The following is a 27,946-nucleotide window of genomic DNA, read 5'->3' on the forward strand; positions in this document are numbered from 1 at the left end:
ACAGAGTGCCAGCTGTGAAGCTGGAGCCTGCAGAGTATTTCTGGGTCATGTGACTGACAATTATCTACGAGGAACGCCATCAGTGCAGGAGTGCTGGCAGCCCACATACTGGCTGGGCTGGTAACTGCTTCTTCAATGCATCTGAACTACTTAAAATGGCTTGAGGCACGGAGAAAACTGTAAGAGATCCCTGCAGTCCAAGTCTCTAAGTGGGTTTATTTGAACATTTTACTGGGATTACAAATGTACCACCACACCTGGCTTCTTTATACATCCATTCTAGGGGCCAAACTCGGGCTCTTATGCTTGCGTGACAAGCACTTTACTAAGTGAGCCACCTCCCTGAATTGTTACATTCCAGGAGGGGACAGGGGCAGATTAGAAGTTCAAGCTTTGGTAAGCTTTGACTTACCATAGGCTTTTAGGAAAGAGCATATACATTATACATGCCAGTCTTGTCTCACTTGGTTGGGTATTGCTAGAAGGGACAACATGGCCAGTGTTCAGCAGGTGCTTTCATATAAGGTGAACATAGTTTTGGGTACTAGACTTAGAATTATAATCCCAGAAGTCTAGAGGGGCAATATTCCTAAAGGTCATAAGACCTGGTCAAGTGCCCAGTTCTCTGTCCTGGTTGGGAAAATGTTGGGGAAAAAAAAATACTGTTGTTTTGTCTGTGAAGGAACATAACCTCTGGAGCCAGATTACCAAGATTTAAGTTCTTGTTCTAGATCCATCTGTGTGGCAAACTGTTAACTTCTGTGTCTTAGCTTCCTCGTGTGTAAAGAACGGGAAACAGTGCCTGCCTCTTAGGACTGCAGTGAGCATCAGCACCACTGGAACAGAGTCCCTGGCCCCAGGTTCGCAGGCCTCCCGACAGTAGTGAGTGGCCTAGCAGGGAGCCCACCACGAGCAGTAAAGCACTTGCTGTGCTGTTTTTTTCTTTCACGACCAGGACTCCATGTTTCACATCTTCTTTCATTTATTGAAAAAAATTTTAGAAAATTGCAGTTAATAAAGGGCACAAACAAATTGACAGAAACATACTAGTGGAAAACAGAGAATATAAAACTAAAAATGCCACTGGCTTCTTTAATTGGTTAAGAGCACAAAATGTAATAGGCAAGTCTATTTTAAACAAATTAAAATATTTTGTATTTTTTTAAAATAATTCTTCCCAAGTCAAATATATATACACACCCACAAAAATGGTGTATACAGGAAAGCTGTCATACATAAGAAGTTGTATCCTGGACTGAAGGAAACAGTTGCTGAAGCAGGGATTAACACAAAGTCAGCAACAAGTTAACAACACCCACTTCCCAAGACAAGGCCTGGCTCTACAGTCCAGAAGGGCCTCAATCTCAATCCCCCTTCCTCAGCCTTTCAAGTACTGGAATTGTAGGTGAACACCACGGCCCAGTGGGTTAGTGGTGGCACGAAGCTATGCCAAATAAAGTACTATTAAGTAAAAAGGAAAAGAATGCTCAGCTTTACAAAAATGTTTCTTAAGGAAGACAACAACGATCCAGCAGACCAAGGGGGCTACAGCTCGCCATCAAAGATACAGCTTTGCATATCTGTGCGAGGATATTCGATTTATCCAGCATGGGCTACACAGGGGCATCTTTAACATTTCAAACTTGACCAAGTTTAGACTTTCTGTTTCTTTCCTACCCATCAGTAACTGTATAATCCAGCAAAAGACAGCTTTTAGAATTGGCTATTTTATTTTTCTTTCTGTGGCAAGACTATCATGGAGCCTAGATATTTCAGGTTCATATGCATCCATGACCAGTGTCCCACTGTGATCAAAGAACTTAGCAATGGACTTGGTGAACTCAGCTTCCCGCTGCTGCTTTGTCCTCCCGCTGATGAAGGTCAACTTCAGGGTATATTTGTCATCGAACCTAAGCATCAGGACAAAGAGAACAAATCAAACACCAACAGACTAGAAAACTGAAGAGCTCTCGGGGCCAGGGACGACAGTAATAAAATACCAAACAGCGGAAGAGGGCACTAAAGGGGAAGGAAGGGAACCAACAGAGAAGAGGGAGGAGGACCAGTGAGAGCAGACATATGAAAATGCCCCCAAACGCACCACTTCATACGCTAACTTTAAAAATCAATTAAAAAATAAACAGGAACTCAAGCAGTAACACACCTCAATCAAGTGTTTTTGAAAGGTGGGGATAAGCTTAACAATGCTGAATCAGGGACTACCCTACAGAATGGAGACTCCTTAAAGATAACCAACCTCACATCTCTGATCTTTTAAAAAATATTCACTTATTTAATATGTCTATGTATTCACCTGCATGAGTTTATGTGTATGAAATGCATGCAGGAGGACAGAAAAAACAGAAGAGGATGCTGGATCCCCTGGAACTCAAGTTACATCTGGCTGCAAGCTGCTGCATGGGTGCTAGGAACCAAACCTGGTCCTCTAGAAGAGCGGTAAGGATTTTAACCTCTGAGCCATTCCTCCAACCCAACCTCTGACCTTTGTTAACTGGGCACAAGGAAAAAGACAAAGTATATCCTGAGAGTATCTTCTATGATAGAGAAATCTCAGAACTGCAGTGCTAGAAAAAACCTGCTAGCTCATCCACCCCCATTCTACATGACTAGCGCTGACTGCTAGCTCATTCACCCCCACCTTACATGACTAGCACTGACTGCTAGCTCATCCACCCCCATTCTACATGACTAGCGCTGACTGCTAGCTTATTCACCCCACCTTACATGACTAGCGCTGACTGCTAGCTCATTCACCCCCATCTTACATGACTGACTAGCACTGTGACTGGCATAGAACAAGCACAGACTAGGACACTGTAAATCCAGGGCAAACCCAACACCAGGAGTCCAGAATCTCTAGGGACCAAGGATGGCAGTTACCTTTTGAGGCTGGAGGACAACTGCCAAATATCATCAGGATCCATTCCTGTAGGGTCTTTTCTGTGGGCCACAAGAAAGATGCTCTTCTCCTTATATGAGGTATAAATGGTCAGAATCCCCATCATCACAAAATAGGTTCAACTGACGTTAAGGGGAAAATATACAAATATGCAAACACAACAGTAACAACAAATGACACACGAGAGCCACAAAAATTTTCTTGATAGCCTTAAGTAAGTTACTAGTGTATCACTGAAATTTTAATTATTTCCCTTTAACCCTTGTATTTAATACCCAGAAGAAACACGACTTCCTCTGGTTCGTTCTCTAGCTGTCTCAAAATGGAGAGAAACGGTACAGGACAAACAGGCTTTCTATCTTTTACACTGAAGGACAATGGGTCTAAGAACGTCCTGTTACCCTAGTTTCTCAAAACTTCATTATCACCTGTGCTTATTTCTCTACTTAAAAACCTATCAGCGGTGGGAGAGATGGCTCAGCAATTCGGAATACTGGCTGCTCTTGCAGGGAACCTAGGCTGAATCCTATCACCCATATGGCAGTTCAGTACATTCTATAGCTCCGGCTCCAGATCTAACACAGACTCACATGCAGGCAAAATACCCATAAACATAAAATACAAAAATAAAAACTATATTCTCCATGTGACTATTCAGCCAATGACAAAGTGACTTCAGATTTAGTCTACTGTGAGATGTACATGCAGACACATTACTACACAGCTTGACAGTGCTGATTTTATATTCAACCACTAACGTGTGTGGAGTGTCATTTAAATCTTATGAACTAGAGAGGCAGGGAGTATAAGGAGGATAAGGACTCTGAGTTAAGACAGTACTGGGTTTGCACGTCAGCATTTACTAAATTAATTTCTTCCCCACATATGCTCACCTCTAAATGGGCAGAATACTGAGCTTTTAGAAAGGCGTGAAGGTAAGCGTGGTGGGGCACACCTATAACTTCCACACTTGGAAGGCTGAGTCAGGACTACTGCAAGTTAAGGTCGATCTACTGAGACCTGTCTCAGACAAACGAAACAGAACTGTCATGGGGCTTCTATACATAGCCATTAGCACACGGTCCTTACTTACAGCGGTGGTCATGAGCACTGTATATAAAACATGACCTTAGGATCATGCTTCTATACATAGCCATTAGCACAAGGTACTGTATATAAAACATGACCTTAGGATCAAGCTCTGCTTTAAACAGAATACTGTCCAAGCAGTTCTTTTGGAGACTGTGATGTGGCTGCTGTCCCTGTCTCTAGAACTTAAGGTGTGTTCTTTGAGATTGCATCAGCAGTGAGAATTTCTAACTAGGATAACTAATCTGATTATTGCATCAACAGTGAGAATTTCTAACTAGGATAACTAATCTGATTATTGAGGAGTCAAAGGTTACTTGTTGCCAAGACCAGGAACTGTCTATTTGTATAGTACTATTTTTAATGGGTGCTTTACTAAGATGGCTTACTAACTGCCTCTGAAAGTGGATTCATTTTATTTTTAAAATTGTGTGTGTGTGTGTGCACATGTGTGTGCACACACGGGTGCCTGAAGGAGCCAGAAGAACGTGTCAGGTCCCCTGGAGCTGGAGTTAGATGACGTGGGTTCCGGGAATCAAACTCTGACTATGGCACTACCTCTCCAGCTTTGTGAAGGTAGCCTGTAAGATGTATTTTTTTTACATACTAATGTTCTACATACTAATGAGGATATATAGCTATAATTTTTTAATTTTATACTTATTTATCTGGGGAAATGTGTGCACAAAGTATGTCAAGGCACAGGTATGGAAGTGAAAGGACAACCTGCAGGGTCAGTCTCTCACTCTGGGTTCCAGGGACTGAACTCACATCATCAACCGGACAGCAAATACCTTCACCTAAAGAGGCGTTTTGATGGACCAAAAAAAAAAAAAAAAAAAAAAAATCCATTATATCGTTTTTAAGTTATAAATTATGAAAGTTAAATAGTGAACCAACCTGGAGCTCAGATTCAGAGAGACTGACTGGCCAGACGGCCCTGGGATCCCATCCCCATCTCCTCAGCACTGGGATCACAAGCCTATGTGCTGTGTCCAGCTTTTAAGTGGGTACTGGGGTTCCAAGCTCAAGTCTTCGTGCTTGTGTAACAAATACTTTAACAACTGGGCCATCTTCCCAGAACTCTTTTTTCCAGTTTTTAAATGGGGATATGAGGTTTTGCCAGGTAGCCCTAGCTGGCTCGACATTCGTGATCATCCTGATTCGTCCTGGGAGCTGGAATTACAAGCATAGCGACCACATCCAGAGTCCCACTCATTCTGGCAATTCTGAATGTGTATTACTTACATTTTTTTCCCTCTGAGCACAAGGTCACAAACACCTTGGATTTCAAACCCATAGTGTGTAGACCCGGAAGGAGTCCTTAATCTCACTGAAACACAGGTCAAATCCACACCTCATGCTCAGGACCTCCCCAGCCAGCTCTTCAGCTTCAAAGAAAAAATAGGAAACAAATTCAAACTTCTAAAAGCCCAAGCTTTTCTATTAATAGTCTGGAATAAACGGCTTAAAGCAACCCAGTCTGATGGAAAAAAATCCAACGAGTTAAAAGAGCTGGATCTCATTAACATTGTGCATGTGTGCTCTAGTTCTATTAGTTAATAACTACGTATGTTACAGATAAAATAACCTTATTAAATACAGAATATCAATGCTATAGCAGGAGTTTATATGCGCAGCTTTTAATGTTAATTCTAACATCAGCAAGCCCTAAAAATCAAAGCTTCTATGCGAAGCAAGGCTAATCTAATGGCAGGCATTTTTGAATTGTTATTAAAAAGCAAACCTGAGCATGAAAAAAGGATATGATATTACGCATAAAGCCAAAACTGGCTTGGACTCTGGAAAGGGGTGCATGTAATCCCAAATCAAAGCCACTATGGCAAAGAAGCAGGAGATGGTGCAGATGGTGAGGCGCCCATCAATTAGACCAAAGTTCTCCACGTACTTGTACTTCTCCAGGAGTACCTAGAGAGAAGCAGGAGGGAAGGTAACAGTGATGCGGCCTTGCTGTGGCTTGGTCATGTTATGACCTGTAGGAATGAACGAGTGTTCTCTTCAGCTGGCATCTTACCACTCTAACAAAGAATCCCAGAGAAAAGGTTTGGGCCTTTTTTGGGGGGAGGCAAAAACAAGTTTCTTTATGTAGCCTTGGCTATCTTGGCTACCCTGGAACTAGTTCTGTAGATCAGGCTGGCCTCAAACTCACAAAGATCTACCTGCCTCTGCATCCCAAGTGCGCCTGGCAGTACCTTACGGACTCTCCCTAGATGGAAGTTCTACCTTCCCAAGCTCTGTGCTCTGAACTAATTAATCTCGAAACAATGAATTACCAATTTTCTTGACACCCCAACACTGATGTTAAAAAACACTTCCTTCTATTTATTCTGTGATAATTTCAGAAGCCCTTTCCTGGCTCATTTTCTCACTTTGAGATCTGAGAGGAGACATGTCCACAGGCTAAAAACACGCTCATGCACATTCTTGAAAAATGTACCTTTTTGGCGGAATCATCCAAAGAGTTTTTCACAGCTGATCCATCCCACTTATCAATTTTTACAGGCTTATCATCAATCTTCCACTGAAAAAAAAAAAACGGAAAAACTGGGCATCAAAACTGTGGCACCTTACAAAGCAGAATGCGCTACTTCCTTGAGAACTCTCGTCTTCTGATGGTATGGAGACTAGGCACCACAGTCAGGTTCTCATATGGATGGTGCAAGTTTCCATGCAGAAAACGCAAATCCTACAGCCTAGAACCAGAACAGTGCATGTGCTATGTCAACTCATATATCCTACCCCATTTTACCACAGATGAGTGCAGCTCATATGCATTCAGTCAGTATTCCTTTAATAACCTCAAAGGATTTGTCAAGTTAAGCCTACAAGATTTGGATTATCTGTGAAATAGTGAAATTTTATCACTTCAAGAGAGAAAGAACTTATTCTCACAGACCCCCCCCCCCCATCACTGAGGGTAGCAGAGTCCAGGGATGAAGCTCGGCCGTACAATCTCCCAGCGGTTTCCACAGATAATGTGCAGAAGCAGTGTTAACATGCTGACTAACCCCAATGCCCAGCTCGAGAAACTTCAGTAGGGAAAATTTCCAGTGAATTACACAAACCATGACTAATTTGGTTTCTGAAGAAAGGGATGCACCATTCTACTTTGTACACATGAAAACCCTGAGCTCTCTTTGCTACAGCATGGAGAAAGATCTAAACAAGCAGGGCTGACATTAGGCTCCTATTCCCATCTGGTTGCCATTTCCCATCATTCTCAGAAGTCGCTCATCTAAAATGCATGCAAATCACACCCTCCCTATTATATCCACGTATCGTCCCCTCCCTCTGGTCTTCTTAACACTAAGTATGAGGAACAATAAAAAGGAATAAAAAGACAAAGCAGAAGCTAGGGAGATCAGTGAGCTTTGAATTCAATAAAAGATCCTGTCTCAAATAAAAGGTGGAGCCAGGCATGGTAGCAATGCCTTTAATCTCAGTGTTCCGAGGCAGAGGCCAGTCTGCCTTACACAGTACCAGGTCAGCCAAGGCTCCATAAAAAGACTCTGTCTCAGAAACAAAAAGGTAGCAATCGACTGAGGAAGCTTCTGGCCTCCACACACACACACATGCACCTACATACGTGTATGTGAACATATACACAGAGATACAATGTAAGCAGAAACTGCTCTTTCATTTCCCAGCCGCCCAGACCCACATAATCACACAGAAACTATATTAATTACAATATTTGGCCTATTAGCTCAGGCTTCTTTATTAACTAACTCTTACATCTTAAATTAACCCATTTTTATTATTTTGTACTTGGCCACAAGGCTCGTGGTTTGTTACCTCTTGCTTTGGGGGCAGCTACATGGCATCTCTCTGACTGCACCTACTCTCTCTTATCTCTTCCAGCTTGGCTATATTCTGCCCTGCTATAGGCTGAAGCAGCTTCTTTATTAACCAATGGTAATAAAACATATTCATAGCATAGAGAAGAACCCCACATTAAAACAAGGCAAAGGCAAGTTTGTTTCACATGGGACCTCACTGGATAAACTATAATTAAGGGCAGCACATGGGAAGGAACTAAGCTAAGTTCCCTCAGAACTACCACCCTGCTATCTGGCAACTTGGCTGATACACAGTTCCCTGCACTATATAAAACATCCCCTAACTGCTGAAAGTAGTTCCCTGTGTCTAAGCTCTGTGAACAATGTGATCCATGTCAAACACCTTTCCTTCTAGGAATCTGGTACAGACTAGGCATAAGGTGCCCAATGAACTGTGTGTCTAATGAGGTTCCCTGGCAGACACCACTTCGCATGTGCTATCTGTTGTAGCTCTGCCATTAAATACCACTTGGGTTCCTCCGCATTCCATGGTGCTGTAATAGATCTTATTATAGGCAGCACTATATGCTAAGTCTTATGGTTTGGCTAACAAATCACCATCTTGGGAAACTCTCCTGACACATACGTATTATTTTTCCTGCTCCTCCTGCCATCTTTTCAAAACAGTCATAGTACTGATTTGGCATTATTTAATAGCTTAACTGGATCAGATCATGGCTCTGAGTTTACATTATAACCATACAACTTATTCATGTTCATGATTGAGTCATGATGGTTACTAGAAATCACTTTTTTTTTTTTTTTTTTTTTTTTTTAATCAACAGAGGAACAGGGCATACTTGTCCTTGCCTGAGTTTTGGAGGACAGAAATACCCCATGTAGGCAAATGCAAATAAAACAGTCCCACACTAGCTCAGAATTGGGTCTAATGAAGGGTTCTTTATTTAGAATGGACTCACAGATCACAGTTCTTTGCAGGAGTGGGCAACAGGAATCGAATCCAGCAGCCAGAAGAGAGAGGAGAGCGAGCAAGTGAGCCTGCATGGTTTTTTGGTAACCAAGGCCATGCCCAAGTATCTCAAAGGCCATTGACTGAAGGAGGTTTCCCAACAACTCCCCTTTTTGCCTAAATAAGAGTTCCAAACCCAATACAAAACTATTGTATACAATAAGAACAGATATCAAGTATAAAAATTAGAATTACAACCAGTATAAACAATATTAAGCAAGAAATATATGCTAAATGTTTCAATAACTATCCTATCCTAAGGAGTCTTGTATTAGAAATGGCTGGCTAAGTCAGGAGAGGACAGTAACTACAACTATCTAGTCTTCAACCTCATCCAAGACCAGAGAAGGTAGATAATTTTTCTTGAGTAGGCAGGAAGTACAATCAGGCAGCTTCCAAAATGTGCAATAAATGACAGAGACAACCGGCTATCTGGCCAATGACCCAAAGTCTCACTGGGAACACTGGAACAACCAACTCTGGCTAAGGCCTAGAGTAACTGACAGATCATAGTCAAAGAGGCAGGAACAAAACCATCTTACCCTGTCTTGGCAAGGTTTGGCAGTCTTTTTTCTCGTATCCTGCTTGTCCATTCCGGACACCGCAAATTTTGTCAGTGGTCGAGGCACGGGCAGTTTCTTGCCCAAAGGCCAGCTTTGCCAAGGAGAAAACAGCTCCAAGTGGAGTGTTTTCAGTGCTCAACATTCTCATGGATATAGATTGATGTTGCCAGGAGCAATCGTGTCTCACGTCAACAGAACCCTAAGTTATTTAAATGTCATATTCTATAGTTCTTTGAAGTGGTTGAAGATCACCTATCTATGCGGAATACAATCCCTATGTTTCTAAAGAAACTGATTATATAATATGACTAGTTATATATTAGTTATATAATATAACATGATTATAGTTATATAATCATGACAAACATAGATTATCAAAGATCTATAATATATTTTTTTTTTTTGATTTTCCGAGACAGGGTTTCTCTGTAGCGTTGGTGCCGGTCCAGGAACTAGCTCTTGTAGACCAGACTGGCCTCGAACTCCCAGAGATCCGCCTGCCTCTGCCTCCCAAGTGCTGGGATTAAAGGCGTGCGCCACCACCGCCAGGCAGACCTATAATATTTAATATTTGTAGAGCTTAAAGACTAAGAGTTTATATTAAACAATCTTTAAACAACTGTGCAGCAAATGAGGACAATGACCTCAAAATGTAAAGTATGTATAAAGTATCTTGAGGTAGAAATGTTTAGTGCAATATGATCAATATATCCTAAAATGTACCAATATACAAATGTCTTAAGTAGAGGTAGAAACATGCAGGCATACAATATGACAAAATAACTTTGCCTAGGTGTACAGATATTGCAAACAGAAATAGGAGCGTATTCAATATAACAAATATAATTTGAATTTGTATCAATATGAAAGAATCTATACCAACGTAAATTGTCTATACATAATAGCTCACAATCACTATTATTATTAGTGTGAGTAAGCTATTATCCCATTTAAATCCCCCTCCTCTTTTTATCAAAGAGATCCCTGAGCCTACATAATTTCCACCCCAACCTCCCAACCCTATACCAGTTGATTTTAAAAATCAACCCCTAAATGATGTCTCTAACCCTAAGGACAAACTTTGTTGGGAGAGGGGATGTTGTCTTCTAGAATTACTTCCAGCAGTCATGGGGACGATGTACTTTCTATGGAATCCTGTAAAACTAAAATGATGGTTAAGTTTCAAGATACTGTCTGGTATAATTGCAAATAGTCTCTGAGCAGCCAACAGGGTTTCTCTGAAGTTCTTATATACATGAAGCCTCTGACTACACCCGCCTAACAAGTTCACTTGATGACTTTCATGAACACTTGAGATTCATTTCACTTATGATTCTCCACTGCAGGAAGCTAGGAGCTGGCAAGGCTGGCCCCAGAGCTACGTTCTCAGTAACCAAGGTATAGAAGCCGTATCCTAATGTCAGACTCCAACCACGAGTCATAATCCAGGTTTGGATAACAGTTCATGAATGAATGAATGAGTGAATAGCAGGCCAACTTTTAATAGCCCAAACAAATTGGGAAACAGTTATTCTCGCCCGCTCCCCAAGACAGTTTCTCTGTAGCTTTGGAGGCTGTCCTGGAACTCACTTTGTAGACAAGGAAATCTACCTGTTTCTTCCTCCCGAGTGCTGGGATTAAAGGCGTGTGCCACCACCACTCATCAAAGCAGCTATTCCTTATGGCTTCCATATAGTTCAAAAGGCACTGACAGACATGGGGCAAACCAGCTTAGAGCAGTGACCCGGAGGGGGAAGATTAGATCTGCAAACTTGTTTCTGAAACAGGAAACAGGTGCCGCTTTGCTCTTAAACTCGCATCTGTGTTGAGAAATCGAGAAGCACATTCGTACACCTTGATCACATCTCTTCATGGCAAGTGAAACAACAGGTGTGGAAATAAAAGCCTTCCTCCCCCAAAGGGAGAAAAGAAAATGCAAGAAGAGAAATCATGTTGAAGAGGTTATATTAAAGGCACCATCTTCATTTGAACACTCCTAGAACAAAACCCCACTGTTCACACAGACCTGCTCCACTCAGGACAGGTCCAGATTTCCCACCTCAGCAGTCAGTTTTCTAGACACGTTGAGCAGCATCTTCTACAGCTCTTCCTAAGACTGGGGGCATTTTTCTCGGCTAACGTAAGGGCTGTAGAACACAAACTTGTCCTTCTTTCTATTAAGTCCTATACACTAGTCTATGGCCATATTATGTCTAATTCTGTGAACTACGGGAATAATTTTCCTAAAGTCACTTTATATAGTCTCAAAAGTCTTTCCATCGCACTTCAGTGACCCTCTCCAGTCTAACTCTACCATCACTAGTTTACCTAGAGACCCTCCTGGTAAGCCTACAAGAATCTCAAGCACCATCACATTCTGTATAAGGATAAAGATACTTACCGCCAAGCCTCATGGGGTCCCTGGGTCCCTCACAGCAGGATAAAACTGATTCTCAAAAATTGTTCTCTGACCTCCACACCATATGCCCAAACACACACACACACACACACCCTGAAATACATCAAATGCAATAAACAATTTAAAACTTTCTTACCTGATATGTTCTTCTCATTCTTAACATCATGTCTGAACTCTACTCAGACATGACACCTTTCACCCCAGGACTCTAACTCTTAGCTATCAGATCTTAAGAACCATCCTCTCTCATTTGAATTTCTGCAAAAAGTACCTTTTGAATGCATCATGTTTCCTTAAATATACTTATTTTGAATATTCCACTTCCTATTTGGCTAGTCTGAGCACTCTGATAACAGAAACTTGCTACTTCCCTTCATCACGACACAGTAAACTTCAGAGTGCAGAGGCTGATAGATACACTGTCTTGATTCTGCCCCAAACCCTGCCATATAACTCTCTTTGTTTCAGATGAAGAAAAGAAAAGGTTCTAAGGTTAAGTAACTTCACAGTCTTCATACTTTACTCCAGTAGCAGAGATACTTAAAAGCCAAATTATCCTAACACAAAGATACTACAGTCAGCTCTCTATATCAATATCGCACAGGCAAGGACCAACCAATGTATAGACAGTATTCAATGGGAAAAACAAAAACAGAAGCAAAAACGAAAAACCTTTATATTCCTAAACTCACAAACATTTTTTTGTCACTGTATAACAACTGTCTGCAAAGCATTTACTTTGCAGCAAGTATTTCAAATAATCTAAAGGTGATTTAAAGTATACTGGAGGGTATGTAGCTTATATTCAAATACTATACCATTTTATGAATGATTTGAGCATCCTTGGACACCAAAAATCTGCAGTGAAACCTGAACCCAAGCCTTGACAGACATCAAAGAGCACTGTGTAGTAAGCTCTGCCATGGCAGAATGTCTGTTTATGTTTGCTAGTGATAATCCAAGCAGAGGGGAGACAGAGTCACCCTGGGAAGGCTCAGCATAAGCTGTGAGTTGCACACCCAACAGAAAGGGTGAATTTTAACAAAAATACCAACCAATTCTCAGAACACATTCCTACTTAAGAAGTATTAAGACTGTGAGAGTAGTCAGAAGAAAGAAGCAGGAGGGTCTGAGTTTGAGACCAGCTTAGTTGCACAGCAAGACCCTATCTTAATTTGAATCTAACGACCCTCAAAAGAACCAAGCAGAACTGGGGAAGTGGCTCCATGGTGGAGTAGTTGCCTACTATGTGGGAAGAGACACAAATCCTGGATCGGAGCCCTCAACATAATCAGGTATTCATTTCTTAGGCACTACAAATCTGCTTGGCACAGAAGAGTCAGAAAGCTTTTCAATTAAAATGTTTCAAGAAAAAATGGTTTACTATATTAAAGCAGCATGCTCATACTTATCACATCAGCTGGGAATCTTACGATATACCCTGGCTAAATCCCGCACTTTTCTAGATGAGTAACAGACACGGGGAGAACAGGCATATTTCAGGTCACATACCCAGAGGCAGAACCAATACTAGGCCTGTTTTTCACATAACTGTTTCTTCCAAGATGCTGTGCAAAGGGCAAGAAGGTCAATTCAGGAGCAGCCCCACCCCTTTCCTTTAAGCACTTATGGATAAAGATGGTTTTTGTTGTTGTTGTTTTAAAAAAAAATGACTGGGTAGGCAGAGTGGAAAAGCAGCTAGCTGGCACAGACAACAAGGGACAAGCGGAGGAAGAAAGAGAAAGGCAGCGAACGCAGAGGGGGAAAAAGACTTTCTGTCAGCTTAGCAAGGGAAGCCAACATACGAATAGTTCATTATTTGACGTATCATGGGAAAAACAAATCCGCCTAGAAACTTTAGTTAGTAAAAGGCCAAGGAACTGTTTGGCCTCTATAGCAACACGCGAGGGTGACGGCGGAAGTCTGGGGAACACCGACTTCGAGTAGATTCTTTTAAGTTCTTGGGGAGATCAGTTTTCCGCGTTGTTGAAATGGGCACTTTCAAGAGTGTGTCCCCCTTAGCACAACAGAAACGGGATCCTTACGGCGAAATATAGCCATAAATAACTTTAAAAAGCTGCGGTGGCAGCCAGCGTTAGGGACCAGCACACTTGCGGAAAAGAGAGGACCTAAAGAGAAGGCTGAGATGCGAATGCGCTGAGAGGGCAGATGACAAGAGCGCGGTGGTGGGCTACAGAGGAGCGCTAGTCAAGAAGCCGCAGACAAGGGGGGCGGGGATGGGACGGCGTGCTCAGCACCTCCCGGGCATCCCCAAGGCTCTCCACTGTCTCCAGGCCCCAGATCCTCACCTTATCCAACAAACCAGTGCGGCTGCTGCTTGTCCCACAGCTGGGGCCGCCGCCAACCCCACTACCGCCTCCGCCACCGCCGCTTCTCCCGCCTTGCGACGCCGCCGCCGCCATCTTGTCTCCCTTCCGCGTCTCCCTCCCTCTACGACTTGTCCAAAGCCGATTGGCTGAAACCGCCCACGTGATGCCTACGCAGCGCCCATCGGGATCCGTAGTTCGTGGGCTGACGAGAGCGGAGAGTGGCCGCGGGGCTTGACGGGACTTGTTAGAATCTGCGGTCGCCAGTTGCTGCCTACGTTGCTAGCCGCAGCGTCGCGGTTACCAAGGAGTGGGTGGGGAAGGCTGTGGCAAGCGCCACCGTGGAGCGACTCCGAGATTCCCGTGAGGCTCGCAGGCGTGCTTCCCGCCTGTCAGGGACGTCGCCTCAGCGGGCGGTTCGGAGGCGGAAGCGACGCCGGAGGCAGGTGTGGCAGGAAACTTGGTTTGCTTGAGTTAAGAGTCTTTCTAGCCCCGAAAGCGTGGAAGAGCCTGCTCTTCACTCTTCTATCCCTGTTGTTAGAGCATTAGCTCGAGTAGTCTCTCCAAAGTGACTATCCTCTTAGCTGTTAGTAGCGTTTCAAGTAGAACTGCCATTTATTGAGCGCCTACTATCTGCCAGGCAGTGCCCTACGTGCGCTCACATCTATCCAGTGTCAATCTCAAAATAATGAACTTACCAGAAAGCAGAGAGCATGGGTCAGAACACAGCTGAAGCAGAGCTTTTAGTTTTTTAAATTAAAAGCATGCTTCCAGTTTGGCATCCTAATTTTACAAATATTGACTAAGAAAAAATATTGAGCATCGATAAAACTTGACACTGTATAAGGCATGTAAGGAAAATAAATCTGGTTGCTAATCTAGAGGCTTAGGAATATTACTTTATGCCATATTTAGCTTTTATACCTATATACTTCCCATAAATATTCACATTATGGACCAAATGCTGAATTCATAAGACATTGTGTTTTCCTGAGACAAGGTTTCATTGTAAGGTTCCGTGTAGACAGCTTGGCTTCAAACTCACAGAGATCTAGGTGCCTCTGCCTCCTGAGTGGAGAACTAAAGGCACAAACCACCAGGCCCAGCCTCTGAATTACTTAGCATGTAATCAGTCCTCCCGTTCTGGTCACTCAGAGTATACCTCTGAAACAGACAAAACCTGTCGTGGCAAAGCTAACATTCATATGAAAATAGTGAACACTAGACTAGATTTCATCCTTTGTTAAGCTATTCCTGGCCACCGTGGTCGAATACCTCTTGGCTTTTTGTTGTTGCCATTCATCCTTCCTGCACCTTCTCATTTCTTAGCACCCAGCTCGAACGTCACCTGTTCTGCGAAACCCTCCTCGATCCTTGCCTTTTCCTTTCTAGCAGACAAAACAAAGTACTCCTGCAGCGTTTTGTTTATGCCTGTTTAGTTGGGGTAGCATTTATTACAAACCCTCCTTCTGTAGGCCACGCCTTGCTTGAGATACTGGAAATGAGATCACTAGACTCTTTTTGGAGGGCCTCGGCTTCAGCCTGAGGTTGGTGTGGTGAACAGTCAGGAAACCAGGCCATTCTAATACACTGTAATAGAATACCTCCTTTAAGAAATAGGCCCATGGGGCTGGAGAGATGACTCAGAGATTAAGAACACTGGCTGCTCTTCCAGAGGTCCTGAGTTCAATTCTCAGCAACTACATGGTGGTTCACAACCATCTATAATGAGATCTGGTGCCCTCTTCCAGTGTGCATGGATACATGCAGAAAGAACACTGTATGCATAATAAATAAATCTTTCAGAAAAGAAAAATAGGCTTAAGCTGAGAGGTGCTGGCACACACCTTTAATTCTATTAATACTCAGAAGGCAGAGACAGATGGATCTCTGTGAGTTCGAGGCCAGCCTGGTCTAAAGAGCTAGTGCCAAGACAACTACAGCTAGACAGAAGAACCTTCAAAAAACTAAGAAGAAAAGAAATAGGCCCAAGGGTTGGAGAGATGGCTCAGCATCTTGCTATTCTTGCAGAGGATTCCAGTTCAGTTCCCATCACCCACATGAAGGCTTACAGTCATCTGTAATTCCAGTTCCAGGGGATCCAGTGCCCTCCTTTGTCCTCTATGGACATGGGGGCAAAATATGTGTACACATAAATTAAAAATAAGTAAACTTTAAAAAGAAATGAAGCGGGCCTTAAAAAGGTCCACCTGGGAATATGGAGTTCCAGGAAAGGAGACTGCATGAATCAAGGTAAAGAAAGACAGACGTGACAGGCTGAAGGAGTGGAGTAGGCAAATGCATGCCAGTAAGGAACACCGGTGCCTCAATGAGAGTGATGCAGGCACACAGGTGCAGGAGGGAGACAGACAGACCTAGGGGATGCTAAAGTCACTTGACATTAGCTTTCAAGTTTGAGAGAGAATTCAGAGGTAGCTGAAGTTAACCCTCAAGTATGGACCTTCATCTTTCATTTATCTACCATAAAAATCAGGGTTACAGTCTAGAAAATGTAACCTAGGAATGATGTCCCTTTCTTGTCCCTTTGGTTGTAAGTCCGTACCTTCTCACCTCTTGTTCTCACGCTGAATTAGAATTTCTATAATTATTTATGTGCTGCCTAATATTTGAGTTAAATGCATGACATTTATTTTTCCCAGACTGGGACTTATCTCTCAACTTTGTCTTTGCTATTTTTATCCTACAGAAATGTGTTTCATTTAAATGAGCTTATAAACGGTCCCTTCCTTTCCCATCTATGCTTTTTGTAGCCTGCTTAAGCAACCCGGCTACATTTTACTGGCAAACAACGTGGCTCTTATTCTCTGCCCATGTCTTCGTTCCTGTGTCTTTTGTGTGTGCGCATACGTGACTCTCAGGATCAAGCCCAGGGTCTTGAACATATGAGCTACATCTCTAGCCCCATTTGTCTTATCTTCATAGCATGTCCATCTGTTTCTTGGAATTGTTTCCATCCTATTATCCCCTCCCCCCCCCCACACACACACCCTTCATCCAAGACACATATTGGAGCATAAGGCTCCATATATCTAGAATGTAGGATATAATTACTAAGGTTCAAGACTTCTTAACAACAGGCTAAGACCATTTACAATATCTCTTTTACAGGTAAAGAAGCAGGTAAAGAAACAAAAACAAAAGGAAAGCAAAGACTCGTTCCCGAGGTCAAAGATCAAGTAAGTACTGTATAGACACGGAACTAGGCCCTAATAGCCCAGTGAACTAACTGCTAGATCCCTCTCTAACCGCTGCTGTCTCCAGTGTTTTCTAAATAGCGGTTTACTCACGTGCTCCCTCATTCATTTCAGCTGATAGATTGACAGAGTGGTGTCCTGAAAACCAAAGCAGCTGATTTTTGTAGAGAGTTCTAGCTCAGGCCTAGGTGTCAGGGTGGTTTGTTTTTTGTTTTTTGTTTTTTTTTTTGCTTGACTTTCTGTTGCTCTGAGAAAACACTGACACAAAGCAGCTTGCGGAGAAAGGGCTTTATTTGTCTTGCGTGTCCTGATCCCTTTGTCTGTGAGGGAAGCCAAAGCTTCCAAGGCTAAGCAGGACAGGAACTGAAGCAGAGATCACAGAGGCCTGCTGCTCACCCGCTTGATTTCCTACACAAGAGACCTGCGCCTTCCCACATCAATCATTAATCCATAAAACATGCCACAGGCTTTCTCATAGGTCAGTCTGACAGCGGCTTTTTCTCAGCTGATGTTCATGCTTCCCAGATGACACTAACCCTAGTTTGTATCAGTTGGCAAAAGCAAGCAAAAGGAAACTAAACCAGAGAATGGGTTTGTTTAGGTGAGGCAATCTTAGGCCCTGTAACGGGGAAGTTGGTGAGGGGAGCAAAATACTAACAAAGTAGTGAGTGTGGTTCTAGAAGTGTGGCAAGCCAGAGGGCCGCCTGAGAAAAGCCTTTATCCCTTTATAGGGAGCTCAGGGATCAGAATACACAGGCTACGCATTAGACCAAAGGAGAGCCAAGCATCACTTACTCGGTTCATAGATACTCATGGAATTTGCTATGTTAGCCGGGTGGTGGTGGTTCACGCCTTTAATCCCAGCACTTGGGAGGCAGAGGCAGGCAGATCTCTGTGAGTTCGAGACCAGGCTGGTCTACAAGAGCTAGTTCCAGGACAGGCTCCAAAACCACAGAGAAACCCTGTCTCGAAAGACCAAAAAAAAAAAAAAAAAGGAATTTGCTGTTTTAGGATAAACTGATAATTCACTACACGCACTGCCCTTTCCCTCAAGGGAAATTAGAGAGACCCTTGGGTCCCAGGAGTGCTGTCATAGCCTTCGTTTGGCTCGCTCATGACCTTTGGGTGCTTCTAATGTGCTAGGTCCCATGGATGGATGCGAAGCAATGAATTAGGAGTGATTCAGACTTGGAGGCTCATCGTCCCTTGGGGGAGCTTTGCATTATCCGTAGCAATTGTATGAGGTTAAAAGCAGTGAAACCATGAAAGGGACACTAAGGAGCGAATAAATAAACTCAGTCTAGCGAAAGCACCATTGTCTCCCGCTAGAAAGTCCAATAAAGGCTTTGTGAGAGGAGTGGTGTGTGCAAAGGGGGTAGAAAGACGTCCTTTCTCTACGTTCTTTATACACATCTGTCCTTTGCTTCATTCCGTTCTCAACACAGTTCTCCAGGCACAGAATTTGTAGCTCGATTTCCCACGTAGGAAAACTGAGAGTCAAAGAGTCATTTTAATGACTTGCCCACAGCTGTCCTGCTTTGAAGGAAAAACTAGACCCGAAGTTAAGTTCCTTGTTCCCAAACTGCCCTCCTCCCTCTGCCCCACCTCTGCCACTGTCACTGCCAGGAAGCCTTCTCACAGGACACCTTGATCCCAGCTCGCCTGTCTTTTATGTATTCTTCACACACACTCGATGCCTCGGCCTCACAGTCTTCAGGGAACTCCCTTCCCTCAGCTGGGGCGGCTCAGATAGGCTGCCCCCAAAGCAGAGCTTTGGATAACAGAAGTCTGTCAAAGAAAAATCTCTAGGAGTTTACAATGTAAGAAATTCAGGTCTTTGTTGGGGGAGCGGAACTGAATTTTTTAATGGGTGAGATCAACCAGGTAGACAGGGTAAAAATGGGTATTTATTATGCAGAAGCAACACTAAGCTCTAAGCACGAGACTGGAAACACTGGTGACAATATAGCCCTGTAAGGCTGAAGGCCCAGGATTGGCTAGGCTGGAAAGGTTAGGGCACTGATGCCAAGGACCTTGGAGAGCAGCCTTGTTGGCCTTGGGTTCAGGGCGGAGCACCTGCCTAGTGTGTCTGAGGCTCTGGGTTCCATCACCCCACAGCAAAAACAAAATGCAGCTAAACAAACAGAAACGAGTAGGACCAGTGCTTCCTCAGGGGCCCAGTCTAGGCGAGGAGCAGGCTGCTGGGACAGTACGAGCTGGAATCCTGCCACAACAAATGACCCAAAGCAGTGTAGGATAAGAAGAAAGGCCCTGGGGCCGGGACAGGGTCCAGGTGGCATTGCAGTCTCCAGCTGTGCATTTCCAGGCAGCAGCAAACATTTGTGACTGAATTTGCAAAGTTAAGTAATAGTTGTTTTCTGGTTTGGTTTGGTTTTGAATAGCATTTATTACTTTATTCCTATGAAAGCCAAAAGATTTTCACCACAAAAAACTAACAGTAGCCTTGGAGTTGACGGTCTTCCCAGATGTGTTTGGTTTGGTCTGCACATCATTTCAAAGTGACAGATGAGTTGCTCATCTCTTGATAAAAACAAGGAAGGTCTGGCAACACTGACTGGGATTTCTGCTTGGCAGCAGTTGGCGAGGGCTGAGTAGGAGCCGCCCCTGCAGGCACGCGTATGCTCACATACATTTGTCTCTCTGGCGTTCAGCTTCCTTCACCCATTCCACTCCCACAGCCTGCCCAGCTCCTGTAAAGACCTGGATTTGCAATGCTTGGCTACTTATGCAGGTTTATGCAAGGTTTGACCTTAGACTCTGACAAAGACTTAAAGATACAGATGATAAACACCCTCGTGTGTGTGTGTGTGTGTGTGTGTGTGTGTGTGTGTGTTGCTAAGGATCGAGCTCATGCTGGGCAAGTACTCTACTGCCTTCAGCTCATCTTTATCTTCCCTGAAGGCTGCAAGCTCTTTAACTTCCTGTTTCCTGAGTGACAGGTGATAAACTTAACTGTAATCAGGGACAGTCCCTCTTTTGAGGAATTATTCTGAAGACAGTAACAAGTTGATTTTTTAAAAAAGCCCAAGTCAGACCCTGGAGGCAGAACTATATTCACTTCCCAATTTCTGTCGGTATACATGCATGTACATACATTTCTATCTGTATACATGCACATACATACATATAGAGCCAACAGGAAGTGAAAGGTTATTTCCCTTGTGTTCTTCTTATTCCTTGGGTGGTAAGAAATGAGCCAATCAGGCTATATGAAATGTCTTCCTATCACAGCTGTCCCAGGGAGCCTTCCTGGCCTGTCTCTTCCTGCTGATCACTCCCAGAGAGGGTAAGGCTGCCCTTCTTTCTCGTTCTCTCCTCCTCTAACCTGTTCTGCCCTCCTGGTGATAACATAGCTGAGCCTTTCTCGTCCTGTTAGAAAATGACCAATGTATGCTAGCCAGGTGCTGGTTACACCCCTAAGCCCATCCACAAGCGTTTTCTCATTTGGTCATCCAGACGGTTCCATAGACGAGGTCCACTTACTGTCTACATTTCACAGAGGGAGAAACTGAGGCAGTACGGTGAAATGTTAAATAACTTGTGTCCAAAGTCATGAGGTAATTGTTCTCACAAGCGTTTGAACCATCCAGAGTCCATGCTCTGTCGTGGCTGCCCTCTGAGGCTGGGGCTAGAGTAAAAGCATTGCCTCTGTGCCCTCTGTGAGCCGGAGAGCACATCCCTTGGCATCCCCCACACCGCACCCTCCCGAGCACCCGCCCTATTGGCGGCTTTCTCTGGACTGTGCTGCTGCTTGCCTCTGCCCTCCCTTTCGCAGCTGAGGTCTTTGGAAACTCTGCTTGTGTTTTCCTCTTGCATAGCTTCTCTTTCTCCACACTTCCTACATCAGTACTTAGTTCTGCCCTTTCCTGGAAGTGGACTGCTATTTCCTCAAGGCCTGTTTGAGATGGTCCCCTTCCCTGACCTCCCAGCTCCTCCTCTCAGATGCTCTCCTGGGCTTTGTCGTCCCTTGGTTTACCTGACAGCTCCCTGGGCCTCCTCCACCTTCCTGTTTACCTCTCTACAGTTGGTTTCTGGTCTTGTTTCTGTTTCTGGTTTTTGTTTCTGTGTTTCGCCTTCCCTCCTTTTCTCCCCTGCCTTCTGCGTTTATCTTTTTTTTTTAAATTTATTTATTTATTAAAGATTTCTGTCTCTTCCCTGCCACCGCCTCCCATTTCCCTCCCCCTCCCCCAATTAAGTCCCCCCCCCCCCCAGTCCGAAAAGCAATCAGGGTTCCCTGTTCTGTGGGAAGTCCAAGGAACCCCCACCTCCATCCAGGTCTAGTAAGTTGAGCATCCAAACTGCCTAGGCTCCCACAAAGCCAGGACCGCAAGGGGTGCACCCACACACTGAGACAATGGGGATGTTCTACTGGGAACTCACCAAGGCCAGCTGGCCTGGGTCTGGAAAAGCCTGGGATAAAACCGGACTCTCTGAACATAGCGGACAATGAGGACTACTGAGAACTCAAGAACAATGGCAATGGGTTTCTGATCCTTCTGCGTTTATCTTTATCTTTGTTTGGTTCCACTACTTTGATACAGTGCTCCCTACCAGTGTTCCCCATTGCCAGGCTCATTCACCGGACGGTTTTGTCTGGCCTCCCTTTCCCAAGCGCAACTCAGGCATGGTTTGTGTTAAGCCCAATTGTTGACTCTGTCTCCCAGTCCCTGAATGCCCAGGACAAAGTGTGAAACCACGGTCTCCCTGCTCCTCAGCAAACACCCTTCAGAAGCAGGCACTATTTTCCTGTTGAACCTTACTGTATCAAAGAGTTCCAAATGCATAGCCTTTTTCTTCGTGGGTCCCGTGGGTCCCGACCATTCCCTCCTCATGATGCCCTTGCTCCTGTGGCTCTTTCTGTTTGAACGGAATAGTGATAGTTTGTTTATGATCTAACAAAGTATGACCAGTCAGTGGTGGCACAGACCTTTAATCCCAGCAGCCACACTAGTTAGCCATAGAGGCCGGGCAGTGGTGGGTCATACCTTTAATACTGGTACGAGAGAGGAGTATGAGGTGGGATGAGACGGGAACATGCTCTCTTTTCAGTCTGAAGATTGGGTAGAGGTAAGAGCTCTCTAGTGACTTGGCTGCTGCTTTGCTTCTCTGATCTTCAGCTCAAAGCCCAATGTCCGTTTCTGGATTTTTATTATTCTTGCTACATCACTGTTGATCCCCCCCCCCCCCCCCCGTTTCCGTCAGTAAATTCGGTTTACCCCTCAGACCAGATTTATCTAGTCCAAACTTGGTCTGTTAATCATGTAAGCCCCTTTCTCTGAACTCTGTTAGAACAAAAACAGCAGCCCCCTTCATTCAGTCCACCCATTCCTGTTAAGGTGGGAGCGTTGTCCCATAGGCAAAGACAGTGGGACTCAGGAGTAGAGGAACACACTTAGTCACACAGCAAGGAAGGTCAAAGCCGAAATTCAAACCAGGTCTGTGTGAGCCTAACTTAGTGTCCTGCTGAGTTAGGACTGGTTTGAACCAGAAAGCCCCACTCCTGCCTCCCTGCTCTGTTCACGGCAGCCCCATTGCTGAAGCAGAGGGGTCCTCAGAGGTCTTGGTGGCTCAGGAATGGCACTGGGGAGGGCTCCCCTGTACCTTTTCACTCTTCTGACTCCTGGCTGTCCTTGCTGTCTCTCAGGGAGATGGTGTCTTCAGGGATGTACAAAATGGACAATGGCAAGCCTTACCTCAACAACTGCTTTCCAGCCAAAAGTCTCCTCCGGACACCGGAAGAAGGTGAGAGGAATCCTCTGGTGACTGCCCTTCTCCACACCCAGCTCCTGCCTTGCACAGTTTTCTCGTTTTCTTGTTTTTGCCTGTGCCACTCAATCCTGTCCCCTCTCATCCCGCCTTCTGCAGCAGCCCCATCGGGCCTTGTGCAGTGTGCTCTTGACCACAGTGCCATAGCCCAGCGGCCTCTCTTTGCTGACCCCTGTAGAAGGACCTGTCATTCACAGTCTAACCTACACTCAGTCTCTGCCACAGCCCCTTTTCTTTATTTATGTTCCTTCCTTTTTTGGGCTGCTCTTTTCACAAAGCTTTTGGATTTGTCTGGAATATTCAGCTTCCATTCCAAAGTTAGCCAAGTCTTCAAATCCACGAAGCCCTATTCTTCTCCCACTTTTTTCAACAAACCATCCTATGACCCCTTAGTCTGCTATGTATCTGTCTCCCATTTTTCCCGATTAGATGACTAATTCTCTGGTCAGCTCCTAAATGAAACCACTAAATCTTTCTGGTAGTTTTTCAGACATCCATCTAGTTAGCATGAACTCCAGCCATAAAATTATTTTCATTGCTGTTTCATAACTATAATTTCATAAATATCTGACATGCAGGTTATCTGATAGGTGACCCCTGTGAAAAGGTCAGTCAAACCCCAAAAGGGTTGTGACCCACAGGTTGAGAACCACTGCTCCAAGCACCTTTCAATGTGGATTTCTGCTTTCTCTTGCTCAATCTCTCCTCCACCCCCTCACACACAGAGACAGAGACAGAGGGGGACGGGAGAAGTATACATACTCACTGAAAGCAGGGAGGTGTCAGCAGTGAAGAATATACTTGTTGCCTGGACCTTGGTTTCTAAATACCATTTTCCAAAGAGAGGAGTAAGACCTCTCTAGAGAAATAGATGTCCACAGGTCTGAGGTAAGGGAAAAAAAATTCAGATTGGGCCTTGAACATCTTGTGGTACCAGAAAGTAAAGAAGTGCTCAGAAAAACATTGAGGGCAAGCTGAAAGGACACAGCAGCCAGATAATGGAGCCAAATCTGGGACAGCCTACACAGAAAAGTAAATAATGGTAGGATTGGGTTGTAAACCATGCAATAAATATTCATGAGCTCATAATGATATAAATAAACATTTAAGTCGATAAATAAGTGGGAGAGAAGAAACAGCTTTTCCTTGTGGTAAAAATCTCATTAATGAATACAGAAGACATGACGGGTATTTAAAATCGCTGTTCAAATATCACAGTAATATTTTTTGCAGGTAAAACCTACTTATGATAATATGTCAGTCAGGATTCTTTAAAGAAGTAAGGCTAGTAGAAGATAAGTAGATGGATTAATAGATGGATAAATAGGTAGATGGATGGATGGATGATAGATACATACATGGATGGATGGATGGATAGATGATAGATAGATACATAGATACATAGATGATGGATACATGGATGGATGGATGGATGGAAAGATGGATAGATGGATGGATGGTAGATAGATACATAGATACGTAGATAGATGATAGATGGATGATAGATAGATAGATAGATAGATAGATAGATAGATAGATGATGGAGGAAGGTCATTGGCTAATAAAGGAACTGCCTTGGCCCATTTTATTGGTTAGAAGATAGGTGGGAGGAGTAAACAGAACAGAACACTGGGAGGAAGAGGAAGTGAGCTCAGACTCGACAGCTCTCCTCTGGGGAGCAGACGCCTCAGAGTGACGCCATGCTCCTGGCTCCTGGGCAGAGACGCACGCAATGAAGCTCCGACCCAGGATGGACATAGGCTAGAATCTTTCCGGTAAGCGCACCTAGGGGCACAACACAGATGATTAGAAATGGGCTAAATTAATATGTGAGAATTAGCTTAGAAGAGGCTAGATAGAAATGGGCCAAGCAGTGATTAAATGAATACAGTTTGTGTGTTGTTGTTTCAGGGCATAAGCTAGCCGAGCAGGCGGCCGGGGTGCTGGGAACGCAGCCCCGCCACCCCTATTACTACAGGTAGATAGACAGATAGATGAGCAAGTGGGTAGATAGAATAGGAATTGGCTTATGTAACTTTAGAGGCTGAGGTAACCCCTGGGGAAGAGCTAATTCTGAAGTGGGATTTTTCTTTTGTTTGGTTTCCTGATGGTGAATATGAAGTCCAGTGCTTTGCACAAGAGGGCAATGTTCTACCACTGAGCTACATCCCAGCCCATTTATTTATTTATTTTTAAGATTTATTTATTTGTTATATATACAACATGTTTGCCTGCACACCAGAGGAAGGCATCAGATCTCATTACAGATGGTTGTGAGGCACCATGTGGTTGCTGGGAATTGAACTCAGGACCTCCAGAAAAGAAGTCAATGCTCTTAATCTCTGAGCCATCTCTCCAGCTCCTATGTATTTATTTTTTTAAGCAGCGTCTCTCTAGGTAGCACTGGCTGTCCTGGAACTCAGGAAAGGTTGGCCTTGAACTGCTGAGCTCTACCAGCGCCTCTGTTTCTGGAATGGAATGCTGGAATTAAAGGCACGTGCCACCACGCCACACCTGCTCCTCTACCCCATTGTAGTCTTGAAGCAGGACCTCTTTTTCCTCTCAAAAGTCTGGGTTTTTTTAAAATATTTATTTATTTATTATGCATACAATATTCTGTCTGTGTGTATGTCTGCAGGCCAGAAAAGGGCGCCAGACCTCATTACAGATGGTTGTGAACCACCATGTGGTTGCCGGGAATTGAACTCAGGACCTTTGGAAGAGCAGGCAATGCTCTTAACCACTGAGCCATCTCTTGGCTCAGCCGTTAAAGGCTAGGCTCACGACCGAAAAGTCTGTTTTTGATCCGTAAGTGTTTGAGCTAACCAAGGGAGGAAGTGTGACCTTTACCATCAAGTACCTTTCTCACCAACATCGCCTCATCAAGACACTAACTCAATACAAAATACGGTCACAGCAACGAGTGTCTGAACAGTTGCATAGCCCAGCAAAGCTGACACATAGCAATCTGGAATGCTAGGGAAAAATGGATGGGAGTGTGAGAAACATCTGGAATGCTAGGAAAAAATGGATGGGAGTATGAGAAACATCTGGAATGCTAGGAAAAAAACGGATGGGAGTATGAGAAACAAGACTTCTAAAGAACTTCCCAGGTGTAGTTACTAATAACAAAGGTAAAAATGGGAACTTCTCAGTTGTGAAATTGAGCAGACCCCACTTTGAATGAGGAATCAAAATCAGCATTGTAGGACTGGAGAGGTAGCTCAACAGGAAAAACCACTTGCAGCAAGCATGGGGACCCATCCCAGCATCCATGTAAAAGCTGGGTGTGGCCATATATGCCTGTCACCTCAGAAGTGGGGGCAAAGACAGGAAGATTGCTGGGGTTTGCTGGCCAGCACACGTGAGATGTCGGGTTCTGGTTCAACCAGAAGCACTGTTTGAAGGGAACAAGATAGTGACAGAGAAACCTAACATGTTCTTCTGGCTTCTGCATGTACAACTGCACACATGCACTCAAACATCGCGCATGTGTATACCATATACACATCAAATAAACATTGTAATGTCAATGTGCTGTATAATAGTACACTCCTAAAACCCCAGCACTCGGGAGGCCGGGGCAGGAGGACTGTGAGTTTCGGGGCAGCCTGGTCTGCATAGTGAGAACCTGTTCCCGAAACAGGTTACCACCACCAGAAATAAAGCGCAATGACCCCAGGAGTTCCCTGAAATGATACACAGAGAAAGGCACAGCTTGCTTTTGTGGTAGCTTGCCAAGTTCAAAGCCTCTGTCTGAACATGGGACTGCATCAGACAAGCTCACACATGGGTGATTTTTTTAAATTTAAATACTGTAATATTCAGTGTTTCACTGACGAGTACTCCTCACAAGTGTCAAGTCTGCAGAAGGGAAAAGAGTGGAGAACCATCTCACCAGTGGGAGCAGACTAAGGAGCCATGCCAGCTGACTGTGATGTGAGATCCTGGCCTGGATCCTGGGACAGGAGGAGGGCCTTAGTCAGGAAACTGGCAAACTTCAAAGAGGGGCTAACATTAGTAGCTGGTGTTGCACCAATGCTAATTGCTCGATGTTCAGTAATTGTGTGGCTGTTATGTAATATGAGAACAAGATATTAGGGAAGCTGGGTAAAGGCTGTGGAGCAATTTACACCATTTCTGTAACTCTTCTGGAAGTCTAAAATTATCTCAAAATGAAAAGTTATAAGAAAAACAAAGCAACAAGTCCCCCCTCGATCCCACCCCCTGGCTACTAAAGGCCCATACCATTATCAGGCTCCACCCCATTTCAGCATTTCCATGGTCTGTCTCTCCTGACCCCCAGCCTCATTAACACTTCCATGGTCTTTCTCTCCTGACCCCTAGCCTCATTCACACTGTCATGGTCTGTCTCTCCTAACCCCCAGCCTCATTAACACTTCCATGGTCTGTCTCTCCGGATCCCCCAGCCTCATTCACACTTCCATGGTCTGTCTCTCCTGACCCCCAGCCTCATTCACACTGTCATGGTCTGCCTCTCCTGACCCCCAGCCTCATTCACACTGTCATGGTCTGCCTCTCCTGACCCCCAGCCTCATTCACACTGTCATGGTCTGTCTCTCCTGACCCCCAGCCTCATTCACACTGTCATGGTCTGTCTCTCCTGACCCCCAGCCTCATTCACACTGTCATGGTCTGCCTCTCCTGACCCCCAGCCTCATTCACACTTCCATGGTCTGTCTCTCCTGACCCCCAGCCTCATTCACACTTCCATGGTCTGTCTCTCCTGACCCCCCAGCCTCATTCACACTGTCATGGTCTGTCTCTCCTGACCC

General features: G+C 44.4%; 2 protein-coding genes across 2 annotated transcripts in view; one reads left to right on the plus strand and one right to left on the minus strand.

Moving 5' to 3' along the window:
• Positions 1-1,066: 1,066 nt before the first annotated feature.
• Positions 1,067-14,286, minus strand: LOC121458890 (signal peptidase complex subunit 2). The gene is made up of 5 exons (XM_041668253.1): positions 14,131-14,286; positions 6,468-6,551; positions 5,778-5,938; positions 2,902-3,036; positions 1,067-1,910 (listed from the first exon to the last, which is right to left on the minus strand). The coding sequence occupies exons 1-5, from the start codon at positions 14,242-14,244 to the stop codon at positions 1,724-1,726; spliced, it is 681 nt and encodes a 226-aa protein (XP_041524187.1). The 5' UTR covers positions 14,245-14,286; the 3' UTR covers positions 1,067-1,723.
• The window catches only part of LOC121458889 (X-ray radiation resistance-associated protein 1), a 70,688-nt gene continuing 56,998 nt past the window's right edge, over positions 14,257-27,946 (plus strand). The window contains exons 1-3 of the mRNA XM_041668252.1: positions 14,257-14,594; positions 17,278-17,345; positions 23,029-23,126. Of these exons, the coding sequence (XP_041524186.1) occupies positions 23,033-23,126 (94 nt within the window). The 5' untranslated portion in view covers positions 14,257-14,594; positions 17,278-17,345; positions 23,029-23,032. The remainder of the gene's footprint in view (positions 14,595-17,277; positions 17,346-23,028; positions 23,127-27,946) is intronic.

This window comes from Microtus oregoni, unplaced genomic scaffold, assembly GCF_018167655.1.
Source record: "Microtus oregoni isolate MIOR12 unplaced genomic scaffold, Mior012 000018F_ref0000195, whole genome shotgun sequence".
Taxonomy (NCBI): Eukaryota; Metazoa; Chordata; class Mammalia; order Rodentia; family Cricetidae; genus Microtus; species Microtus oregoni.

Bases quoted from the DNA above. Each gene is read 5' to 3' on its own strand.
- LOC121458890 (XM_041668253.1), bottom strand. From the start codon at position 14,244: ATGGCGGCGGCGGCGTCGCAAGGCGGGAGAAGCGGCGGTGGCGGAGGC. The intron at 5,939-6,467 runs GTACATTTTTCA...GCTTCTCTCTAG, and splicing joins TGGATGATTCCGCCAAAAAG to GTACTCCTGGAGAAGTACAA. The intron at 1,911-2,901 runs GTAACTGCCATC...CCTGATGCTTAG, and splicing joins TTGTCCTCCAGCCTCAAAAG to GTTCGATGACAAATATACCC.